General features: G+C 43.2%; 1 protein-coding gene across 3 annotated transcripts; it reads left to right on the forward strand.

Annotated features, from left to right (window-relative positions):
• The first annotated feature begins 667 nt into the window (after positions 1-667).
• On the forward strand, positions 668-17,621 carry LOC145439718 (uncharacterized). 3 transcript variants are annotated; one of them, XM_080317286.1, is made up of 12 exons: positions 669-1,340; positions 1,780-1,904; positions 5,597-5,657; positions 6,001-6,120; positions 6,965-7,038; positions 7,294-7,336; positions 10,020-10,074; positions 10,499-11,803; positions 12,517-14,495; positions 15,459-15,565; positions 16,057-16,202; positions 16,974-17,115. In XM_080317286.1, the coding sequence occupies exons 1-11, from the start codon at positions 1,259-1,261 to the stop codon at positions 16,189-16,191; spliced, it is 4,086 nt and encodes a 1,361-aa protein (XP_080173412.1). In that variant the 5' UTR covers positions 669-1,258; the 3' UTR covers positions 16,192-16,202; positions 16,974-17,115. The 3 variants fall into 3 exon arrangements, with proteins under 3 accessions (XP_080173413.1, XP_080173412.1, XP_080173411.1); XM_080317285.1 differs by having other exon boundaries at positions 671-1,340; positions 16,007-16,202; positions 16,974-17,621; XM_080317287.1 differs by lacking the exon at positions 16,057-16,202 and having other exon boundaries at positions 668-1,340; positions 16,974-17,140.
• Positions 17,622-23,585: the final 5,964 nt, after the last annotated feature.

Consider the following 23,585-nt stretch of genomic DNA (forward strand, 5'->3'; position numbering starts at 1 on the left):
GGAATAAAATTTATATTTTCGCAAGCAGTACAGCGTCAGCTTTCGATTGATACCCAATTCATCAAATTTAATGCTCGGCAAGCCGGTCAAAAATCACCGTCAAATTGCCTGTAGCCAAATGGAAACTGTGACGTGATACAATTTCATTGAACCGTGCGATTTGCTTGTGTCGACACCATATAGGACACTATGATGAAATAAACGCAGAGTCAAAATACTGAGGTGATATTACAAATTTCGTGTCGAAATGTCGGCAGTATCGCAGAATTCTAGTCGCTAATTTTCAGTCAAGTAATCTATCAATCAAACTAGGTGAACTCGGACTAGGTTGACTAGTATAAGAAATGAATCCAACGCCAGGCAACACCTGTATATTAGACGCCAGTTATTATTGAAATGCGTCACTTTTCGATTCTATTGTTGATTGTTTCTTTATACCTTGCATTTCGGAAGTACTTCTGCTTCATGAATGCATCTGGATAATTTTGGGTAAATTTTAACAGATTACGTCCAACCAGTTATTTTTCATTGGAGAACGACGCTTTCATCGCGATCATTAGACACGGGGAGGGTAAATCAATTAGGCAATTCAGCATAGGTCAATTCTGCAGTATATAGCGCTCCAAGTGCCCGCAAAGGCGTGCTAATCGTTGAAACGAAGGGACGAGACTTTGTCTGAGTAATCTTTGTTGAATTTATTGATATAAATTGTTAGAAATATTCGCTGAGAATTGTGATAATAACCAAAAATTGTTTTCAACGTGGTCGAGACTCTTTTTTAAATCAAAGTTGATGTGATGCATTTAGGCTACGGACGATAATAGCACGAAATAATCCAGCTCATAAAAGCCGCTTTATTCGAAGTCCGACATTTCTTGACAATATGCGTGGGGCTTCGATGGCGGAACTTGTTCCTCGATGCGGGACTTGTTCCAAACGCGTACAACGAGAGATTGACGAAACATACAAAGCTTCAGCAGTATCCGAGCCAGATGGTTGACGGAGGCTAATCAGTTAGCCATAACCCGTATAAACGTAATCGGATCTGTTCGATGAACTTACCGTACAAGTTGTCGCTATAAAATAACGGCTTATCTTCGGCGTTATTTCAACTTTTCGGCAACTGCGTAGAAATTATTGTATCTGAAATTCCTAGTCGATAAATTGGTTACGAATGGGATCGAATCAAATGTGAATATTACATAGCCAAAACTGAGCTCCCGCCTTCAATTTGCATCGAGGCACCGTCGTGTGGAAGATGAAGCTCGACACCAACGTAGAGCAAGATTCGCTACTTTTAGCTTACTACTTCGGAAATATCGGAATCCTTAACAGTACTGGTAAGATATATAGATAGATATATTTGAGTTCTGCCCTGACATTCCAAAACTATTGGACGTAACTGTAGCTGATCGCTGAATTGCTTCGGACAGTCCATAAAATAGGGCGAATATACAGGTTCTCAAGTAAATCCTGGGTATTATGTGCACAATTAAAATTGCTTTGTGGATTGTTTATCTGGCTGTGTGCGGTGGTACGTTCATATTGTTCAACATCACGGCGTTGTGGCCGGACGGCTGATTTGCTGGTGACCTAGAATGACCCAAATGCCGTTTAGGACTGTGTACGTGTGTGACGTGGTCGTGAGTTCGCATACCACTATTGAATAGCCTCCGTCACGTTTAGCGAAATATCTCGTGCTGGTGAATGATTCCTGTAATACATCAGCACCCAACCATTATTGAAAGTTAACCCTGACATGGCATTGTTGTGTTACAGTACTACAAATCATCACTCGCGATCTCATCAACAATTTTCAAGCTGCCCCACAAAACGATTCCACCAAGTATTCAAGCCCTGTTGAAGGGTGCTGCATCTGTCATGAAAGAAAAGAGCTATTCAAGGTAGTTATATCTCTGAACTTCAAGACATCTTATGCCTACCTCACAAGCCTATTGGTACATGCACTCCATTTCTAGACCTACCTATTTGCTGTTTATTTCATTTGTTGCCATTAACAGCATAAGGATTTGTGCCTGTAACATGCATGAAGTGTGATCAACGATCATATGTAGGCTTCTCAACATACTGTCATAATTATCCTATGCATCAACACTTGTGCCTAACTGCCTATAGCCTACAATATGCATTCACCATTTATGTATAGGCCTATATCTTGGGATATTGTGTGTGTAGCAACCAGATGAATATGAATGCGTTAGCCTACTTCGTAAGCTTATCTGAGAAATATTCATATTTGAAAGTTTATCAGAAGGAAGATATATTCTGTATTGGTTTCAGTGTCTATTTAGTGTGCCAATGCAACTTCTCCCTGGTAAAGTGTAATTGACCTTCAATTTCTCATTGACTTAATGTATTGCTCTGTAGCTTAGGTGAATATAAAAGAGTTCCTACTTCATCAAATTATTTATAGGGCTGTATTGTGACGCCGTCATGTTTATGATGTCATAATTAGGTAATGACGTCACCTCATGTGACAACACTGGAGTTAATTTTTCCCTCCAAGTAGACTACTTTTCTACTTACATGTGTCCCGTAGTGCTCCAGTAGTCTATCATGTGTATTGTGTATCCGTCATTGCAGTAGCCTACCTGATTGAGGCACTAACCTCATCGATAAATAATTTAATATATATTTAGGCCTACAAACTTTGATTCATATTATGAAGTAATATGCTTGTTTGTTGATGCCCCACAAGTGAGCTTTCTGTGGTTGAACATCTTGCTTGCGGAAACAAGTTGTAGAATTCTTCTTCAGCAACTCTTATTATTAACCAATAAGAAATTCGCCTCAGTCCCTGCATGTGCAAAGTCCCATGTGATCGAAAATGCATAATGCATTGCATATGCCATATACTTACATCGGGCCAATGTTGAAGAGGGTACAACTCAATGCGAATTGGTGTCTATGATTAACCCGCATATATAGCCTACATTTTTGAGCTTGAAATGAACGCTTGCATGATATGCGACTCAGTATTTGGAGACTTCATTGTTGCACAATGCTCATCTTTCACCTACTGCATAAATCCTTTCGTATTGCCCGTGTTCAAGAATACCATACGCTGCACTGGCAGATATACATTTTGTTACAGTTTACAGTGTATGGGCCTATTATTTATGGTGTCAAATGGTCCAATATGTTGGTATTATGGTATGTAGCCTATGTCACTAAGACAGCAGAAATTACCTCTGTTCTATAGAGGGAAAATAGTAAAGACATCTGCTATGATTGAGTGTTTGAATTGTGCTAATGACAGCACCTGTCATGGCTGTCATGCCTGTTGCATAGTTGCTATCTCATTTGAACCAGATACCTTTGTAATACCAAAACCCACTTGCATAGAATTGGGGAAATTTTATGTGTAGTTTATGACCTCACAGACAGTTGTGTAGCAGAAGAAGAGGGATAGGTAGTGCAGTGCAACTGCTACACAGCCAACAAGGTTAATGTGTAGGTGAATCAATAGACAATATGATGGAAACCCTACTCTACAATCTTGTGGTTGATGGTGACAGAGATGTTTAGTAATCTGTGCCATTCAACAGGGGAGACGACAAATCCAAATCACATAGCTATGTACCAAAGCCTAAGCAGCCATCAACGTCAATTTCTTAGGTGTGGTTAATTAACATAAAACTTTGTTAAAAATTGATATCTAAGGACAAACATGCATCCTGCTGTCATAGTGTCATATTGTCCTAGTAGTGGGTAGCCTACGACTAAGTTTGTAATTTTGTAATATATGTCCCCTGTGTCTACTAGGTAGGGTAATATTTCTTGCTAATAATTTGTGCCTTGTATGTCATGCTCCAATTAACATAGGATTACAGGTTACAGCTACGTTGGTTTCAATTTTTGCAGAGATCGGGAAACGGGTCAGTTTTCCTTCCTCTTGAAACCAGCTCCTAATTTTGCATACCGTACCAGATTTTTATGAAGATTGAATCTCATTTTGATTATATTTGATGTGTATAGTCGGCCCAATCATGATCATTGAGATAAATTGTTACGGACAACTAAGAGCCACGTCCAATCCTATTAGTGTGTGAATACTCATGATTCTATAACTTATTGTCTATTGTAATTTGTCATTAACAATTATGAATGGGTGAATCCTAATAGATAGACTACTTGTTTGACACTGAAGAAAGCCAGTCCAAATTTCTTTCCTGCCACGAAGCCGTGGTAGGAGGTGACTCTAATGTTACTGAAATATAAGTAGCCTAGAACTGTAAAATTCTTGTTAAGTACAAGCATTAGTCCTATGTAGTGTTTTTGATGTCATACCAATACTACTTCATGTGCAAGCAGAAATGCCGAATTCGAAAAGTACTCGAGTAGATTCACAATGTAGATTATGAAGATGCATTACCTGTTAGTTTTCACTTACAGATTGTGACTTCGTGCAACGAATACATATGAAAACAAGTTGAAACAGTGGCAATTTTGATGTCCATTTTGACAAAGTTGTGCACAGAATAATGCTAACAATGCAAGTCTAATTGTAGAGTACCTTTTACTTCTGAAAATTTCCACAAATAGGAAGTAGATACTGTCCTTATGGAAATACTTTAAGTACAAGTAGCAAGCAGAAAAAGCCACTCGAAATGTCCATTTAATGACCTACTTAAGTAGTCCCATCAAGTACAAGTACTACGGTAAAATTTGATATCTCAATATGAATTGAAATGTGTCTAGATTTATTTGGTAAGTGCGAGCTATTCAGGGTAATCATTATATGACCGCCTGGTCTTTGAGATTGTTTCTTGTGATGTATTATCTCAATCGAAACAGTAGCCCAGCTCAACCATGATAATTATGCAGGTGATATAGGCCTAGTTGTTGCATATTGGCGTATCCAACCCTGATATATCATACTTCTTCAAATAGTTTTTTTATCCTTTTGACATTTTACTGACTATATCACTATTTGATGTATTGGATATGTTTCTGGCGAATTTGGCTGCTACCTAGTAATTTTGTTATGATATTCACAGTTTAACGGCTGTCTTAGTGTATGAGTTTTGTTTGATTGGGAAATAGTTCAAAAGAGTGCATATCTGATTCAGACAATCCTAAATCTATTGATTTTAAGTAACTGGGGTTTGTTGATAAACGTGGATATTGTTTCAAACTGAGCTACTGGTATGTCACTATTATTATGAGACAGAACAATTAACCGCATAATTGCATTCTATAACTTGCTCAACTCTACAAAATCTGGCAATGCTGGACAGCTGGAGTATGGAGTGTGCATACACTTGGCGAGATATTGTTGTGAAACAGGTCTGTGAAAGTATTATGAGGTATCTTAACTATCGTAATGGGATTCTGAATAGCACAGGCACACCAACTTAACATTGAGGGAGATGACAAAGCATTATATCACACAACAACTCTAATATAGATATATCAAGAGTCCAGACATTGTGGGCGTTTCAAGGTTTCCATCAACTTCGCCATAGGTTTCTGTGTACATTTCATAAGTAGTTTACATTATGAGTAGTTCAAATCATGCTTGTAGATAATTTGATCCGCAGGTTGATTAAGTAACCTCTCTACCTTTTTTTAGAAAATACTGAAGCAGCACCATGAATCAGGATCCAAGTCAAATGCGGAGGGAAATCATCCAGGTATAGTTCAATTCATTGAACATATTTACATTCAGCGAGTGTATTATGACTATTTATGGTATGTAATGTGAAGAGCTGATGATGATTATCAGTTTCTCAGACTAAATTTTTATAGCATTACTCACATTGTGATTTCATTGTATCTCAATTATATCTATTCATGGATTATGTTGTATTTTGGTAGACCAAAGAAATGGTTTTTAAGGAGATGATTCCTGATCATTCTTTACTGGCCTCTAGTATATTTATTTGATGTACAGGTACCACACTAGAAATCTTGCTATGTTAATGATAAATGTGTCAAGTAGATTTTGATTCCTGAATTCTGTAATTGCCTTTTTAGATCAGGAAGAATGTTGGAATCAGCTCAAAGTGTTTTGGTCCGATAATGGTATTTGGTCAGATTCCGATGGTCCTGATGCTCATGCCGTTGATCAAAAGCAACTGGGAGAACGCGCTATTGGTATGCTGATTATGTACTTTACTTTTTCCTCTTTCCAAGCTATACTACTGGCCCTTCCTACCAGTATTCTGACATTTTCGGAATTGTGTGCTATTCAATATATTGCCATGATACCACTGCCACATATTTGATATCATGGACTAATGAAAAGTTCAATTGCTTTGAACAAAGTTCTCTTGAATTTGGTAGTTGGTTGTAGCTTTTTGTATGGCTATAGTTGTAATGATGTCCTTGCTATAGTTTGAGACAAAGATTTATCTTGCCAACACTGAGTCTAATTTGTCAACGCCCCTTTGAATACTAACTTTGTGGAGTGTATGGTTTTTGTTGCAAGTTTATGTGAATTCTCTGATGCCACAGTGCTTGTGAACTCTTTTATTGTACACTTGAAGATGTCTTCATTTGGAAATTACTTGAACCTCACAATTCAATTTTCTGGTCAAGTTTGAGTTATCAATAACTGCTTGTCTGCTTCGATAATCAACCCCAGAAATGCTATCCAAATCATTGTGACCAAGGAAGTCAAAAGTAGGATACTTCCGTTGCAAGCATTTGCAAGCATTTTTGTGTTGAATTGGAACATTTGACATTCGGTGATTTGCTAAGTTCTGTTAGGAAACATGCAATGAATAAAATACTATTAGAGGTTGATATATTTTCATCTGCTCAAGGCTCAATACCATACGACATGCATTGTATCATTCGATGAAACAGAATTTCTTCCGATATTCACCAAAATTTCGAATAATTTGGATTTATCTTTGATGTCTATAAAGTATGTTTAGTGTTTAGAACGTATATGTGCATAAAAATCCGAGTTTACCATTTATATTTCTTTTTACAGCTCTTCTTGCCAGTCACAAAGTTAGTCTCACCGAGTGCAGGAAAAAGTGGGGTAGTTTACAATCTGCAATCAAGGTATGTCATTCCCCTTACATTCTTTCGTTTCTTATTGTAGGTTTACTTATTACCAGGCGACGATATATATCTTTATATATATTTCCCTGTCAGCAGTACAGATTTTTTTCAATCGATTTCTATACGCATGTCATGTATTTTTCATCCTTCAGTAAAGATGTACATAAGCTTTTTTATTATGAATTTACTATGAATAATGAACGTGTTTGGCTTCTACCTTAATAGGCCTGTTACATTCTTTGTCATTATTTACAGGCTGCCTTGACGGGATGTCTTGCCTCCATCGCGAGAATTAATAGTAAGTACCATTCACTGATAAACTAATCTACAATAAAGTGATGTTGTTAACTTGTAGTTCCTAATGCGAGCAGTCTTGTCATTGTAGTTAATATGTGCTTAGGGAAATTATGTTGTATACTTTGGTTTTATGATACTCATCTCTGCTATTGCAAATTTACAATCGCCCGATTGCCTTGTTAGCCACAAAGTGCTGGGAAACTGGATTTTTTGTAGCATGATTGATTGTGGCTTGTGAGTTTACGTTAATCCCAAGCAGTCAGCGAGTTCGCGAGGCGTATTCGTGTTTTCTCTTTGCGAGTAGACCGACGGGTATTTCCCGTCACGCCTCGGCGATTATCGGCTCGTTTGGCACAACGGCTTGCGAGGGCGAGATTGTGTTTCCGTTTGGCGTATTATCTAATGGCGATTCTGAAGGTTTTGTGGCACCACCGCGTGGCAAGACTAGTTAGACTACGTAGTACGTATGACTTCTAAATCCCGGCCTTGAAATCCGTTCATCAACGACTCGCTCAACGCGTTTTTCTGACAATCTGATGAGTCGCATTTAGTGACATAGTAAGCTCATTACCGCCGGAATACACTTGGATTGGCAAGTATTTTTGCCTTACATCGACATTCCACTGCCACGGCCGCGAATGTCGCTTGTTACCCAATGCCGTTGAATAGGACATTGTATATTTTTACCATTGATATTTTTGCGGCATATACACCGCGTGAATGAGAAAGCTGAAACCCACTGACGATGCAAATGACAACTGGTGCAATACGTAGCTGATCTAGGATTCAATTATTCAATTGATCGCGTCCCATTGATGGCGAATGATATATAATTAAGAACATTACCAGATTGCCTGCATGCTGCACACTGTTCAGTATGTCCAATATGCCATGGGATATTATGCGTCTATTTTCTTGCCATATCCAACATGGAATGTTTTGTGAATGGTAACGTTATAGATATTCTTTTTTTCTGCAGTATGTTTATGGTGTTTTCATCGGTACAGTCAATTTTATGCATGGTACCATGGCCATGATGGTACCAACTTCCTTTCGGGCGCAGGCCAGAAGTGACTATTTTCGCTTGGTAGCTAGCGCTCTCAGTCACCAACCACCTTCCCGTCATTAAGCGCTGAATCAAGCCGTCACGTTGTTACGTCACTCCGTTCGGTCCTTTATTCTAATGACGAAAAGTCTATTCGTCGTGAAATGACTTGGTAGGCGAGTGTCTGGTACGATACTAAGCTGGACTTTCACTACTAAGAGAAGATTCCGTGATCCGAGCCTTGTTGTATGGTTTGCTTGTCATTTATGTCATTTCGACTCTCCTGAATTGGCATGAAGATTTCACTTCAAGATGTTAAGCTGGTTTGAACTGACACGAGATTTGATCAATTCGGCGAGCAGTTCAACCAACCGCTACATTCGAGTAGGGTTCTCCGACACACGACCAATTGAATTTTGGCGGCCTGTGGAATGCACACGTAAATCGTAAATATCGGGTTAACCTGTGCACAATCAGTGACAATCTCAGTCATAGTCGTATGTGATATTGCAGCACGCCAAATTTGGTCGCCAAGATTCAGTTGGTCGTGTATCGGAGAACCGTGCTCTAGCGTTGGGTGTTGATAGATATCCCTAGCAAAAACAATAACATGGGTTTGGTATGACGTCACGGGATTACGTCAAGAGTAGATAAGTTTTCTTTGGGCCGATCGCGAAGTATGTTGAACTAATAGTTGCATAATATTCGGCCAAGCCGAATGCGCGGCATCAACTTTTCGCTTGTCTGAGTGGCAGGATAGCGCTGGAGGGCTAGGATATCGACATCAGATACAAGGGTGTTTATGACGTACTTCATCAAGTTGATGACTCCTGGCGAAATTCCGATCGACAGGTGTTGCAATCGTCACCTATCGATTTAAAGTTGTTAATATATTGATATTGCGGAGGGGCTATCTATGCTGTGAGGAAATTGTGTACGTAAATTAATTATAGATTATATAATATTAGCGCCCAAATAGAGTCTAGTCTCCCCTTGCGCGATATCGGCATTCGAAATATTCGCTATACGCTGCAAACGAAACGTCCGTCGTCGAGTGGGCCGAAAAGCCAGCAACATTTTGAATAATGTTTGATAACCCGATTCGACCTTGGACCTATCGCGTATTTGTGCGTCTTCACACGATTGATACCAAGCAACGGTTCGTTCGTAGGCTACGCGAGATATTCTTAGGCCGCGATCAGGACGCACTCCCGTTTCGAGATCGTGATAGCGGACACCACATGTATGACACTTCGTGCAGACAAACTTTTGAACCATGACAATCAGTTGCATCAGTATGAGCGATTTTCAACTTGCTCTAATTGATTTCACAATGACAAGCAATCGCAGTTTACAATAAAATCTTCCGTGTCTTTCTATTACCCGGTGTGTATCAAGGTCAAATGTGATGTCATTGAACAGTGCGCGTTGATCGCCATTTCGCTCCGTGATTTACATTTTCGCCGCTGAAAATGCACGGCACGATTAAGCCATGAGATATCTGGCTATTGGGAAACTCGTATGTACGCGACTAGTGAGGTATAGGTTGTGCAATGTGCATGTGCAGGGACTATGTATAACAGCGTGATGTCGGTGTATCGGCGCGCGGTTACTTAGGTCGGCTATATCTGTTTTGCAGAGGGCAAACTGGACGTCACTCCGCTCCCGTCGCAATGTCCGCGTCTATCCAGGGCGTAAGTGCTTACACTTTTTCGAAGTTCTCAGTTAGGTTTCGTCTACTTGCAATTTTCACTCAAGTGGTTATCTTTCGTCAATACTTGCACCGCTACAGGAACATTATTATTTTAGGCAAAATTGCACGATTTTGATTTTGAAATGTAGAAAGTCGTGTTAGGTAAAGTTTGCATGACTTTTATGAGTGCATTTATCTGGAAAATTGGCATTCGTCGGGAAGACACATTTCGCAATGTCAACAGCAGCAACCTCCTATTTACTGCAAACATTATTCAACCCCTCTGCGTAATATACGTTTTTGAAACTACCTACTTTCATTTTCTACTTGTACTTGAAATGGTCTTGATATGTCCGACTATTTTGATCACATTTGAGTATGCCTGTCTGCGAGACTCATACGACTAAGCAACTTTGCATCTCCAGGAAACTACGCAACGCCTACCTCACCCTTATGATTTCCAAGGGCGCGCGCACGCAGGCCAAGCACGTGCAGGGCTGCCGCGAGGTCGGCCTCCAAATTCGCGCCGCGCGCGACCCCGTCTCCGTCGTTTGCAAGTACATGATGTGCGCCAACTGCTTCGAGAAGTCCAAGAGCGGCAAGGTAGTCAACGTGGCGGACATACTGCGTCGGTGTTTCAACGACCTGTCGTCAGCTAACAAGACGCTGAGCACCGACGGCAGACTGCGGTCTGAGCAGGCTAAGCCTGCTTCCGCAGTGACGCCGCAGAATTCGGTGCGGGCCGCCGAGAATTTGAAATCGAACGGGCCGACAAATCCTAAGCCCGAGCGCGTGTTTTTCTTAAGAAATCACCCGTCGGTGGCGATCGTGCAGTCTAGCGGTAGTCAGTTGAAGAGGAAATTGCCGGCGGTTGGTGAAGTGTCTAAGAAAGTACGCTTGACCAGCACCGAGTCAGATAGACGGAGTCTTAACGTGGTTATTGTAGGCAACAATAACAGTCAGGGCGATCTTCCCACAGGCACTTCCTTTTTGCCATCTTCTTCGGCACCTGTCGTTGCAAAACCGTTGAAGGTTTCCGGGGTCCCTGTCGTATCAGCCAACAACACATCTGCTATCTCGCCACAGCCGAATAAACTAAAATGCAACCCGATATGGCCGCGATTTACTCCCGTTACTGTCGCCGCAGGCGGCGCGCACGCTTTGAATCAACAGTTTGTAGTGCAGATCATCAACAGCGGGCAGAAAAATGCAGCGGCAGGGGGCCGATCTGCCCCGGCCAACACACAGGCTGTGAAGACAATACCTTTTGGCAACGGCGCGATCAAGCTCGTGAAGGCCGTGTCTTTGAAAGGTCAGAATTCCACGAAAACGCCCGGTTCTATCTTCGTGCAAGGGTTGAAGTTTCACAACTCGGTGATCACGCCCTTGCGAAATCCAAACTTTAACGTCACGCCCGGTATTAAACCCGTCAATGTCACCGAGTCGGGAAAGCTGCTCAGTTTTAGCGGCGCTTCTAGACAGCCCGTTTCGTCCCCGTTTTTCTCGTTTTCGAACTGCGGGGAAACGTCCGCCGCCAATCCGTCGCAAGCTAATCACGCCAGGAAAGCCGTACTGCTCAAGAACGGCAGTAAGACACCGAGCAAGAAACGGGGCAAGTCGTCGTCTTTTCCAAGCAAGCCCGTTTCCACTGTCGTGGCGGAGTATCTGTTGAGCTTGATGCCCGGCGCTGATAAGGCTTTGTGGAGGAATCTCAATAGCAGGAGAAAAAGGTGGGTTGCGAATCTGTGCAGATTGTCTCTTGTGTTGTGCGATGCGCATGATTTCAAACCAAAGTCTAGGTTTGCGTTCACTGACCATATTGTAGAGTGCGATGCGCATGATTTCAAACCAAAGTCTAGGTTTGCGTTCACTGACCATATTGTAGACTCTGTTACGTGTGGAGCACGGTTTCTCCCAGTAATTTTAAGGCTATATTGTCTAATCGACGTTATTGCGTGATCGTTCATATGCAAGCTATTTATTCACCGCTATTTTTGCGCTACGTATGTTTGTACGAGAGTACGACGGCACTTTGGTGACATGTCTAGTAAGAGGTGGTCGGTAACGAAGTATTTCTACTTTTTATGACTACTCGGGTAGGATTTGCCAGCCTGTACTACTTGAGTGTTTGTTTTTAGCCCTCTTCAATTTCTACTTGACAGTTATTTAGACAAAACTACTTTATGCCCTTTGTGAAGTAAAAATTCGTTTGGGAGATGTCTGTATTACTTCTACGAGAGAAAAAGAGCTGGCCGAATTCCACTTGAACTAGTCTTCGAGATCGCTACTACTTGTAATTGGATAGAAATTTACGGCGTTGCATTACTTGTGTACTAACACTGACTGCATCTACCTCTAGTCTTCAGTCTCCAGTACCTTCAGCCTTCCGAAATTCAAACACATTTTTCAATGGTAACTCACGCATTTCTGCAACGGTTGACAGGAGATGGGAAAAGACCAGCTCCATGATACCGGTGCCGTACGAGACGCATTTTCTCTGCATCGACAACACCATAGAAAAGCAGGGTTGGAAAGCGTACTGGTACCGCAAGTGCCGGTGCTCTAAGATCAGGGAGAAAACCGCCGGGCAGGACGACGACGCGGAGACTTCCGGATACGGCCAGGAGGACGTCAAGAACTGGATTCCGGCCGCTATCACCGACACTATGCGCGCGGAATTCGCCAGCTCATTCGAGAGAGAGGATAATCATTCCAGCCCTTCCGCGAGTAGCTCTAGTAAACCGAGAGAGGTTTTCGCAGGAGCGACCAATACCTCAACGCCTAAGAAGGGCGCGGCTGAAAGCAGTCAATTAGACTTATCCAGAGTCAAACTAGAGTTTGACGCAGTTAATAATGTTCCGGACACTTCTGTGAAGCCTACCGAACCCGATAGCGCCGTTGCTAGTAAAGCTGAAGTCTTGCGCGCGTCGACAACGCATGCGAACACTCCGACCCCTGTCACGCTCAAAGCGAAATATTGCCGCGGAAAAAACGGCTTGTGGCAAGCCATGAACAAAAAGACAGACAGCACCCGCGAAACACTGCGCAACGCCCCTTCGGGTGACTCTAGCTCTACCGTGAAATTGAATCTAGGCTCTGCGTGTGCCGGGATGCCGGAGTTGACGCGTGCGTCCGCTAAAATCGCGTCCGTCCCGGCGAGTAACACCGGGCCGAGGCGCTGTCCCAGAGCGACTATGCTGAGGAGAAAAGCTCTCGTAGATAGGGCAGCGACTTCTGAGCGCAATACAAAAGCAAAGCGGGCGAAATCAGAGTCTCGGGCCGCGGACAATTTCATGTTTTCCTCGACGCGCGACGCGTCGACTGCATCACGAGCGTTTAGCGTGATCACCGCACATCCAGTGGTATTCAAAGAAGACCGGTACTTGCAGGGACTTGTCGGAAGCAGAGTCAACAGCAAGGCCGGTTTCAAGCAGCGCGTCCTCACCAAACGCCCCGATTTAGACGACGGTAATCGACGAAAAGAGAATCATTATGAGAACATCTTGTCTTGCATCATGCAGAACGCGAACTGCGCGAAGCAAAGCGAGAGAATTAACGTGCGCCAAAGCGAAATATGCGACACGAAGCGAAGCGACGCGCAGCGTGTAAGAGTGGATACGCAAATCAAAACCGGGCGACTGGTCGGGGAATTGGAGATAGCGTGGGAGAAGCCCGAATTAGAGCCTGGTGCCGGTTCTAGGACCGCGAAAAGCGTTCGGAAGTCCAGATATTCGTACGCACGCCGGAGGGTTTGCGTCGGACGCATCAACCCGATTGTTTTGCGCGAAAACCTGCAACTGCTGAGGCAGGAATCGCTTAGCGACCCGCCTTCCAGCTTGATATCAGCCGGCAGCGCCGAATTCGTGGCGTCTGCGTTGAGGATAAGACCTGGCGCGAAAGGGACAGGGGCTCTAAAACCAGGCGATTACGGAAATCGAAAGCGTTCTCGCAATGCGGCTGCAGAAAGGCTTGAAGACTGCACTAAATCTCTGGTTCAAGCCAGGTCGGAGTCTTCCGCTGAGTCTGATCTGTTACGTAACAGTGTTGTCGAACCGGCCTGTGCTGGTATACGCTGGAATCTCGTCTCGCAGCGTAAGAACAGGCGCGCCCGAAAACGTCGCTTGCCGCGAGCCGAAAACGGCTTACCTTCTGCGTCGGCGATTTATCACAAACTCTTGCGGCGCAGTGATAAGAGGAAGGTATACCGAGATGTGTCTAACCGCGCCACGCGGGAACTGAAAGGCCTGCTGAAGCGCGACCACGCGCTGTCATGTCTGCTGGCCAGCGGCGGCGTCGGGAGTCCTGTATCGACAGAAAGTGGATCGGAAAGCGTCGCGGTTCAGGAAGAAGTCGCGAAAGAGGACTCATCGGTCTCTGCTTCTGAAATAACCTGGGACAAGCTGATCGCGCCTGATGGAGCAGGTAACAGGACTTTATATATTTCCGCCATAGATAATTAAAATTAGGTTTTCGGGCTTTTAGCCTGTTTCTAGTACGCTTGGTATGGATTGGGATTACGAATCGCGAATTCGAAACCAATTCGAATCACTTTAGGACGTACTATTCGAATCTGACTTTTCTAAATGTCCCGTTTCAATATAGAATTATGTGAATCGAATCGCTTATGATCTCGTACGACTAGAATTAAACTTCTCGAATTGGTCCGTTTGAATATCGAATCAGGTGATTCTAAACTGGCTTTTGGAATTGGGTCGTTCGAATATCCAATCAGGCGATTCGAACCTAATTTTGCAGTCGTTGAAGCGGGCTTGATCGGCAGCTCCCAATAGCCGTGTTACCTGACTAGTAAACACAAATTGATCGCGGATTCGAAGATCCGTTGAAAGTGGAAGCAATTATACGCACACGTGATTTGTAATTATATGACTAATGCTTCCGCTCAATCAATACGCCAGTATTGCAATTAAAACTTGCATTACAAATGGGTTATTTAAAGATGTTGAATGATAGCAATTGGAATTGGACGCCGCTGTTGGAGTTCGCTCTCAATCGTCTGTAAGTGAAATTTCTCCCTCCCATGCCATATGATTCACAACAGTTATGCTTTATGCACATTCGTTCACAACTGCTTAGCTTAACTGTCGTGGGCAGATACGCGGGCATTTGTATGCCAGTGATTTGGTCACTGATATTTGTTCTGCCCGGCTAGTTCTGACGCAGCAACATCGTGGTAAACTATTCCCGTGTAGATGCGATTGTGTAGAAATTACTCTTCATGCCGCGCAAGCCCTCTACTATAAAAGAAATATTCCCGCTTCGTGAATTAGGCCTACATCGTTTTGCGGTCGCATCACAATGTCGTTTACGCTATTGATGAAACTTCTCTCTAAAACGCCTTACGTATGATTTACGTTTGTTTGTTAGTTAACAAGAGAAAGCGATTGGCCTCATCCGCGGAAGGCGCGCAAGGCCTCGCCAACGATGTCAGAAAACTATTGATGAAAGCCGCGACACAAAGTGCTGATAGTCACGTGAGTACCGGTATATGTTGCTCGCTTTTCCCTGCGTTGGGAAACTCGTGATATAGCCAGGGTTGCCATCGACATGCATCAAACATTAAGGACTCCCAAAACCAAGTACTATAACCGCAAAATTTGTAAACTGAGGACAACACCTTCGACCATTCCTAATATCACCTGTTCACGGCCTTTTTGGTGAGCTCATGACTAAAATAAGGTCATCACTCTCGTTATGTCCTAGTAGCCGCCTTATTGCCAAAAATCCTTACAAATAAGGACAATTTAGTTTTACCTGGCATCGCCATTCAAGATGAATACAAATCTTAGAAATAAGGGCGATATGGCAACCCTGGATATAGCCCTGATTTCAAACCGCTTTGAAGCGGTCTACGGCGGGCGTTTAATCGTAAATCGATAGGGAAATCTGGGTAACGCTTGCATGTGTAATTGCAGAATGGATGCAATTTCAATAGTGCGAGACCGTTGACTTCCTTGCTATCCAGGGATTTGGACGTGCCGTCTCTGCAGAGGGGTATGTGGGAGTCGACGGTGGCGAAGCCGATAGACCTGCGACGGTTTTGCGGGACGATAAAATCCCGGCCGGCTGTCCGGAAGGCGTCCCGAGGTCGGCCCGTTGAAACCGAGACGGGTAAGAGACTCGTGATCGATTTTGTCACGAATTGAGACGGTCTGCCATCCGCCATTGAACGAATCTGAAATCCGTTGCATGATTATGAACACTAGAGGGGGTCAGTAACGAAGTACTTCTACTTTTTCGTAGAACTGAACTAGAATTATATACTTGTACCTATTACCCGTTAAAGTGACCACAATTTTACCTTCTGCCGGTTCTATGATAACCAGTTTGTGAAGTCAAACTACTTACTTTCTTCACCTTAAATTTTGCGATGCAGAAGTTCATGTTTGGATGCATTTTTGTCATTTTGATGATAGAAATTGACATAGCAACTGGGAGATGTGACCACGGTGTCGCGGTAATAGAATATCATTTTAAACTGCACACTTGTTGGCTGCATATGTCATTCTGAATTAGTCACATGGAAAGATCTAGTAATGTTGACGATGGAAGTCCCGATCTACTTTCCAAACTATTTGTATTGACATCTTTTTACTTTTACTTGAAACAGTTCGAAACGTAATACCGGGTACTTGATACGTTATGTTTGAGTCGCGTTCACGTGACAACGCCCAGCGTCCAATTTTATTGCCAACATAGTGAAATGCTATGACGTAACCGTCACTTTTGACGTCACAATGTTTTGGGTGCAATGTTGAAGGTGGGCGAGAGCCCCATTTTGGTCCTCCCTCAGTGCCATTCTTTACAATGCGGCACAGCAACTCTTCAAAAATCATGATGAATTAATCTGAAAGCGACTGAGTATTGTTGACTTATTTTTAGCGCACGCAATCAAAGACCCAGTAAAGACTCAGCCGTCTCCCGCTGACACCATTGCAAATCCGTCCCCTGTTGAAAACAACCCCGTCCCCGTAATGTGCCCTAGTATGATGCTCATCAAACACAACCCGTCGCCCAACGCGGGCGGCCGTACCCGGCGGCCACAGGGCATCACCAAAGCCAGAATGCAGCAACGCCATTTACAGCACCGGGCCGAAAACCGTAACTCTGATACCTGCGGTCTTGCCGTATCGTCCGACCGCGCGCCCGGAGAATTTCGTGTAAACCCGCTGGTCTCCGGTAAGGGAGATTTGTCGGGTTGTTCGAAAACTTTACCCAGAGTGCAAACGCTGCGAGAGCGAGTGTTTGCGGAACTGCGAAACAGAAAGAGTCGCCGTTTGGAAAACGGCGAACGTAAGCTGAACCGGTGCTCGACCGACGGGATTTTCATCAGCGGTTTGCTGCGACTCGACTCGGAACGGGCGGACGACGCTTCGTGACGTTGCTTGCATCTAAAGTGTCATGGCTTACACGGCGCGCATTATTTTCACGTTCTCGAATATGCGTATCGCGAATTTGCGACGTTTGGTTGTTTGTGCGTGGTGGTCGTCGACGACCGTTTGAGTTGCGATAAAAGAAATTTTGGTTGAAGCTCGGTGTGTTTTTAATGGCGTGGTTAGGGAGAGGAGTTGGACCATGCTGCGACTTGTGAGGAGAGAGCTTCCAATGAATTAGACCAGTGGTTCTCAACCGGTGTGCCGCGAGCGATTTATTCGAAATTTTTGAAATTATTCGCTAAATAATTCTAGTCTATAGCAAACAATCAATAATCAAAAACGGGCACGATGTGAAGCTTGTACAGCTCATTTGACAAATCAAAATTATCGTCATGCCTGCAATGAATATCACCCGCGAATTCGCTTCACCCGACATAGCCTGCCATGAATGTTGCAATTAGTTTTGCACATTGCGTTGATTAAACGCAGAGAAGAGCAGACATGGCGGCGCCCATGACAATGCAGTTTTCAGATCCTCATCGTCCTCTTAATCACCACCGAGAAATGAATTCCTTTGGAAGTGATGTTCACGTTCACAAATTCGAATTACAGACAATAAACATCCACATCGCGATTGTTTGGAAGCGTGTCGGCACTACTGTTAAAATGTAGACTGGGAGCGCAACGTTATGTTACCGGTGTCGACTTTGAGAATTGAGAAGTAAAGTTGATCTAATTACATCAGTTAACAAATTTCCCGCCACTGCGGTTATTATCCAAATTTTAGGAACAATAATTGAACTGCTGGTGGATGCCCCTGCCAGTAGAACTATTGAGGCATTGCTATCGTCACGCGTGCTATACGATCTGCGTGGAAATGCGTTTGACATCCTTGTATGTATACACCTCTAAGCAGTGGTGGCTTTTGGGGTGGGCGGTATCCCGCCCCCACTGGTCGAAGGCCCCCACTCTTTAGTTTAAACTCTTTTTCGGGGGTTAGAGCGAATAGACGTGAAAATCCGTCTACCAATCAAGAAGATGATTCCGTACAGATGGGTCAATCATCAAATCTTCGCATTTGTTAGAAAAGTCCCATATTCCGATAATCATCAAGTCTCTGCATGCGGTAGAGGTTCTTAGTTTTGATGTAGTGTATCCTTGCAACCATGCGATAATAGTTCAAATCTTGATGTGGCATGCTGGCTTATTACTAATGTCAGCTAATAGCTTTCCAAATTAGTGTGGTCTATTTAGCCTGCAGCATTTGTATCACTATTCTATTTAGGCCTGCTTCGAAGCCGTGTTATCGTATCATATACACATCACGTAATTCCGTTCTATTTGGAGCACTAATACAAAGTTGATAATAATAGACGCGAAATGGGGTCTGGGATGCGGAGACCCCCGGAAGCTGCGATTTCATACTTATAGGGCTACCGGAAGTCTCGCCCAGCCCCCCCCCCCCAATCGTAGAGCCACAAGCCTATAACCATCGTTATTGGTTTGTGGCGATCGTGCTTGGCCTCTCCGGAACGATGATCAATGACATCGACAATGCGGTAGTAGGTAGAGTTTACTGTCAAACAAATCTTATGAAATATGGTATATAAGCGCAGGCCAAAGTTCCAAGATCGCGGCAGGCTAGTTGTGAGCGCAGAGGTAATAGCTAAAAATTCAAATCCTCACACGGGAGCGAAGAAAGTTATTCTTCGGCTTGAAATATATTTGCCAAATAATCTTTGGGACCGAAGCTGCGGAAGAATTGAAAATGATTCCGATGTCAAATTATGCCATTCGTAGACGTATTTGTGACATGGCCGCAGATATAGAAGATTACGTAATTTCGTCTTTGAAGCTGAGCAAATCCTACTTGAGTGATCGTAAAAGCTGGAAGTACTTCGCCAGAAACCGAGTCTGTACGACTGTGGGTGCTGTTAAGTACGCTGGTAGTTCTCAGGTGTCGTACGCCAAAATATGTTGAGAACCACTGTGCTATGTGTGCCGCGAACTATTTATCCTTTTCAAAGGGTGCCACGAGGTCAAAAAGGTTGAGAACCACTGAATTAGACGCTTAGCGTATTTGCCATTAGAAATGTAATGAACGGTATCATAACCAAAGCGATGCATCAATATGGTATTATTATATTCGAAATGTTTCACTGAATATGACTAGGAATTGCAATATACAGCACTCGGTATTGATTTGTTCGGGTAGGAATAGGTTAAGATGTGGCTCGCCTCATGGACGCTGGAAGTGCCGAATTCACTGGTAACCTAATACAGAGAGCTTGTGCGTTCTTGCCGTTTGACGCGGTTTATTATTTATCGGATTTTTTATCGGCGGTGACGCGTTAAAACGGCTATATAGGAGTCAAGTCGGAGAAATGACCTTTCTTTTTTTCAGTCAACCCACGGAAATTTAGTTGCAAAACTGTAAAATTCGACATCAAGCCGACAAGTTGGCCTTTTTTTTAGTCAATCCGCCGATGAATACAGATTGTACACCGATTTTCCCGTTCACAAAATCTGGGGGGCGATGATCGGCGTTGGTCTTGAAAAGGGGGCGATGAGTCGAAAAAGGTTGGGAACCACTGGACTAAATGCTTCTGCTCTTTCGAAGTACTCAAATGCGGTTAGTCTACCTTTACTACTTGCTCAAACGGTTGCGAATTTAGATTACGTCAACAGTTGAATTTGAATCCGCACTACTCGCTTTTACCTATAAGATTTGTCAGTTAGAATGTAGAAAACGGATATATTATTCGCATCGCTTTCGTGAGTTTGAAAGTCAAGAAAACTGTGCGATGCAGCGCGAGCCTGCACGACAGTAGGCCTAACAGGTAACGATAGCATCGAAGGTTGTAAATATTTGTCTTATTCACGAGTATGTGGAAGAGTCATATTCAGTCTCTAGACTCTAGAGTCTAGACTAGGGTTGCCATACGTCCGGAATTTCCCGGACATGTCCGGAATTTCACTGAAAAATCTGCGTCCGGGAGGAATTTCTAAAATATGCCTAAATGTCCGGAATTTTGAAGGGTTGAGGTAGGCTCAAAAGTTTTTCGTAAATCAACATAAACAATATTTTTTCCAAGCAGATTTATGATATTTGAAATTCTTCTTCGCGCTGCGCGCGAGGTAATGCAACGTATATTGATATTAGTATGGGCACCAGGCACCACATTCGCCAAAAAATGCAATCAAAATAAATATAAATTACCATCATTTACTGAAATAAGTCTAATGGTAATCGAAATTATAAGCAAACGGTATAATACTAGATTTGGTCAAGGCGGATTGGATGCTTAGTCACAGATAGTGGTTCCAAATCTTGGGGTCGTTTACCTTTATCTGGGGATCGCGATGATGTTGGACGTAATCACCGTCCTAGGCCGGGAGTAAGTTTGGGCAAGTTGATTTTTTTTAGTAATCAGCTTATCAAAAGTTTTTAGCTGGGCCACGGAACATTTTTAAGTTTGAAATGAGGTCGCCACTATTAAAGGTTGGAAATCACCGGATGTGCAACCTGCTGGTGCATTTTATAGTGGCCTAATGGAAGAATCAATATTATTGAAGAATTCATTCATAAACTTTCACAGCCAAATGCATATAGTAATTGCGCAAGAAGTTACATCGATTACCCTGTGGTGGGTTAGATATCAGTGCTTTTTTTTGGACGGAAGGGGGCGGAAAAAATGTTGTTTCGGACCTGATTAAAATAAAAACACACAATGAGATAGCCGCGCCAAACTAACAGTATAGCAGGGCTGTCAAACACAATCCCGACAGTCCAAACACGGCCCGCCAGACCAGTGGAGAAATCTATTGCACGCCATAGCAAGTAGCAATCACCAGAGCTCACAAATTTACAGAGGGCCCAATTCATGACCTATGTTTCACTCCATTCCTGTATACAGTCGTTTGACAACGCTTTGCTAGTGTGACGTCATATTGTCATTCAATGTGTTATACCTCATTTTTAAACCCGCTAGTGGGCGCTAAAGAGTGTCCGGAATTTGCTTCACAAAAATATGGTAACCCTAGTCTAGACGCATGTGTGGCCTGTTCTACCGAGCGAGATAGTGTAATGGTTATGCGTCCGGCTTCTCGAGCGGTAGGTTGTGGGTTCGATCCCCGGCCGGGTCATACCAAAGACTCGAAAAATGGTATCCGCAGCTATCCTGCTAGGCGCTCAGCAATCACGGGTAGCATGGAGGAGAAAAAAAAACGGGGGCGCAGACTAGATGACCTCATGGGGCCGTATCGCAACTCCGTCGCCAAAGCATCTCGATGGTGCAGGCGAGAAAGAATATCATATCTCTCTCTCTCTCTCTTCTACAGCCTTAGACGTTTCATGCCAGTCTGGGTTCTTCTGATACTCTTTAAACCTTAATCCAATTGAAGTTACAATATGGCATCCTCTATTGGAGGCTGCCAGTAAAACTGCACTTGAGCCACTGCAAAAACTACAACATAACGTACTCCTTATCATAGCTAGGGGCCTGGTTGTCCGTGTCCGTAATGTCCATCCAACAAGTCGCTGCTGAAGAGATTCGGCGTCCTAAACATAGAAGATATGCGGAAACCAGAAATCACCTAGTTGATTTATCAGTTCCATTCCACTGCGGTCATTGCCCCGAATATTTCAATGACGTCTTTACGTCGGAATCAAAAGCGTACAAGTGCAACACACGCGCGTCCACGTCGTCCAAATATCATATGATCGACCGAAAAGATCATCGCTGTATCAAATATGCCGGACCTGACGTGTCGAACAGTATCCCGTCGGCCATCCGACAGTCGACGAGCATGTCCACATTCAGGTAAAAATACAAGCAATTTCTACTAAATAAATACTAGTCCGCCGTCAAGATTACCGGACCACGCCTGACCTATCGACCTCGCCTTCAGTGACATGTCACCCCATTGTGTCGCTTGCTTTTGTATACTATCATTTTTTACTTTTCATTCAGTGTGCAACTGTGCAATTGTGCATGCCTTCTCTTTACATCGCCTAGGCCAAGGTGGGTGTCTGATTCCAAAGACTACTTCAAGTCTTTTCGACACCTTCCTTTTTTCATTGTATCGGATTTTTTGTGGCGTATTAAACTGATAAATATTGCTAATAAACCGAACTAATGTAGCCTGTAATTTAGAAAACTGACAATAGCGATTGACGAAAATCTACGAATTCAAATCTACTTCTTTAACTACCTGATGTCTCGGAACTTTCGCCTTCTACTTTGTTGTATGAGCTTCCGCATACATCGCCTGAATAAGCATTGGGACTGACAGTAAACCGCGCGATGTGCAAAGAATTCCCAGTTATTATAGTATGCTAAATATATTGCCGTACTTTGTAATGAATAATCACAATCTGTGAAAACTAAAGGATGCATTGTATACAGCTCCATGTTTGGCCGCGAGTTCGAGGGAGCAACATTTATAATAAATGTCTTCAATGAACGATATCCAAGATGACACGCCACTAACTGCGGGTGTTAATCCATTGACAGCGATACAATCATATAACTGATCCGCCAGTCGGAGATTGCACAATAATTGACTTGCAAGAAACATGTTTTACAATTCCACTGATGTTGAATTGATGTCACGGCATCTTTGATCAAGAAACTCCAGCGTCAACATAATTACTACTAGCCTGTATCAGGCTACTGATATATTGGTGAATTCTTCATAACGTTTGATGATCTGTTGATACTCGTAACGTATCTATAGCCCTTCTATCTCGCCTTCGCAATCAGTATCGGTATTGTAATATTGTCGTTAGTTTATTTAGCCGCAAAAGTGTATATCCACTGCGTGCCCGGTTTTAGTCAGATAAGAACAGTGTGATAGTAAAAAGGTTTGGGAAACCCTGGTTTAGACAACCGCATTTGTACGATAGATGGCACTGTTGAAACATATTTCGTTATATCCGTATTGGCTCCTACGACACCGTTGTACTGCAACGGTTAAAATGAAAGGCGAATCATTCACCTTCTACCAAACGCTCAATTACTCGAATATGCCCTGCCCGAATTTCCTACCCGCAGCGAAATGCATCTCTAAACGCGCAGCTCGTCATTTACAATAAACTAACGCACGCCAACGGAAA

This window comes from Botryllus schlosseri, chromosome 5 (assembly GCF_051294905.1).
Source record: "Botryllus schlosseri isolate E-star chromosome 5, Bs_hap1, whole genome shotgun sequence".
In the NCBI taxonomy this organism is placed as follows: Eukaryota; Metazoa; Chordata; class Ascidiacea; order Stolidobranchia; family Styelidae; genus Botryllus; species Botryllus schlosseri.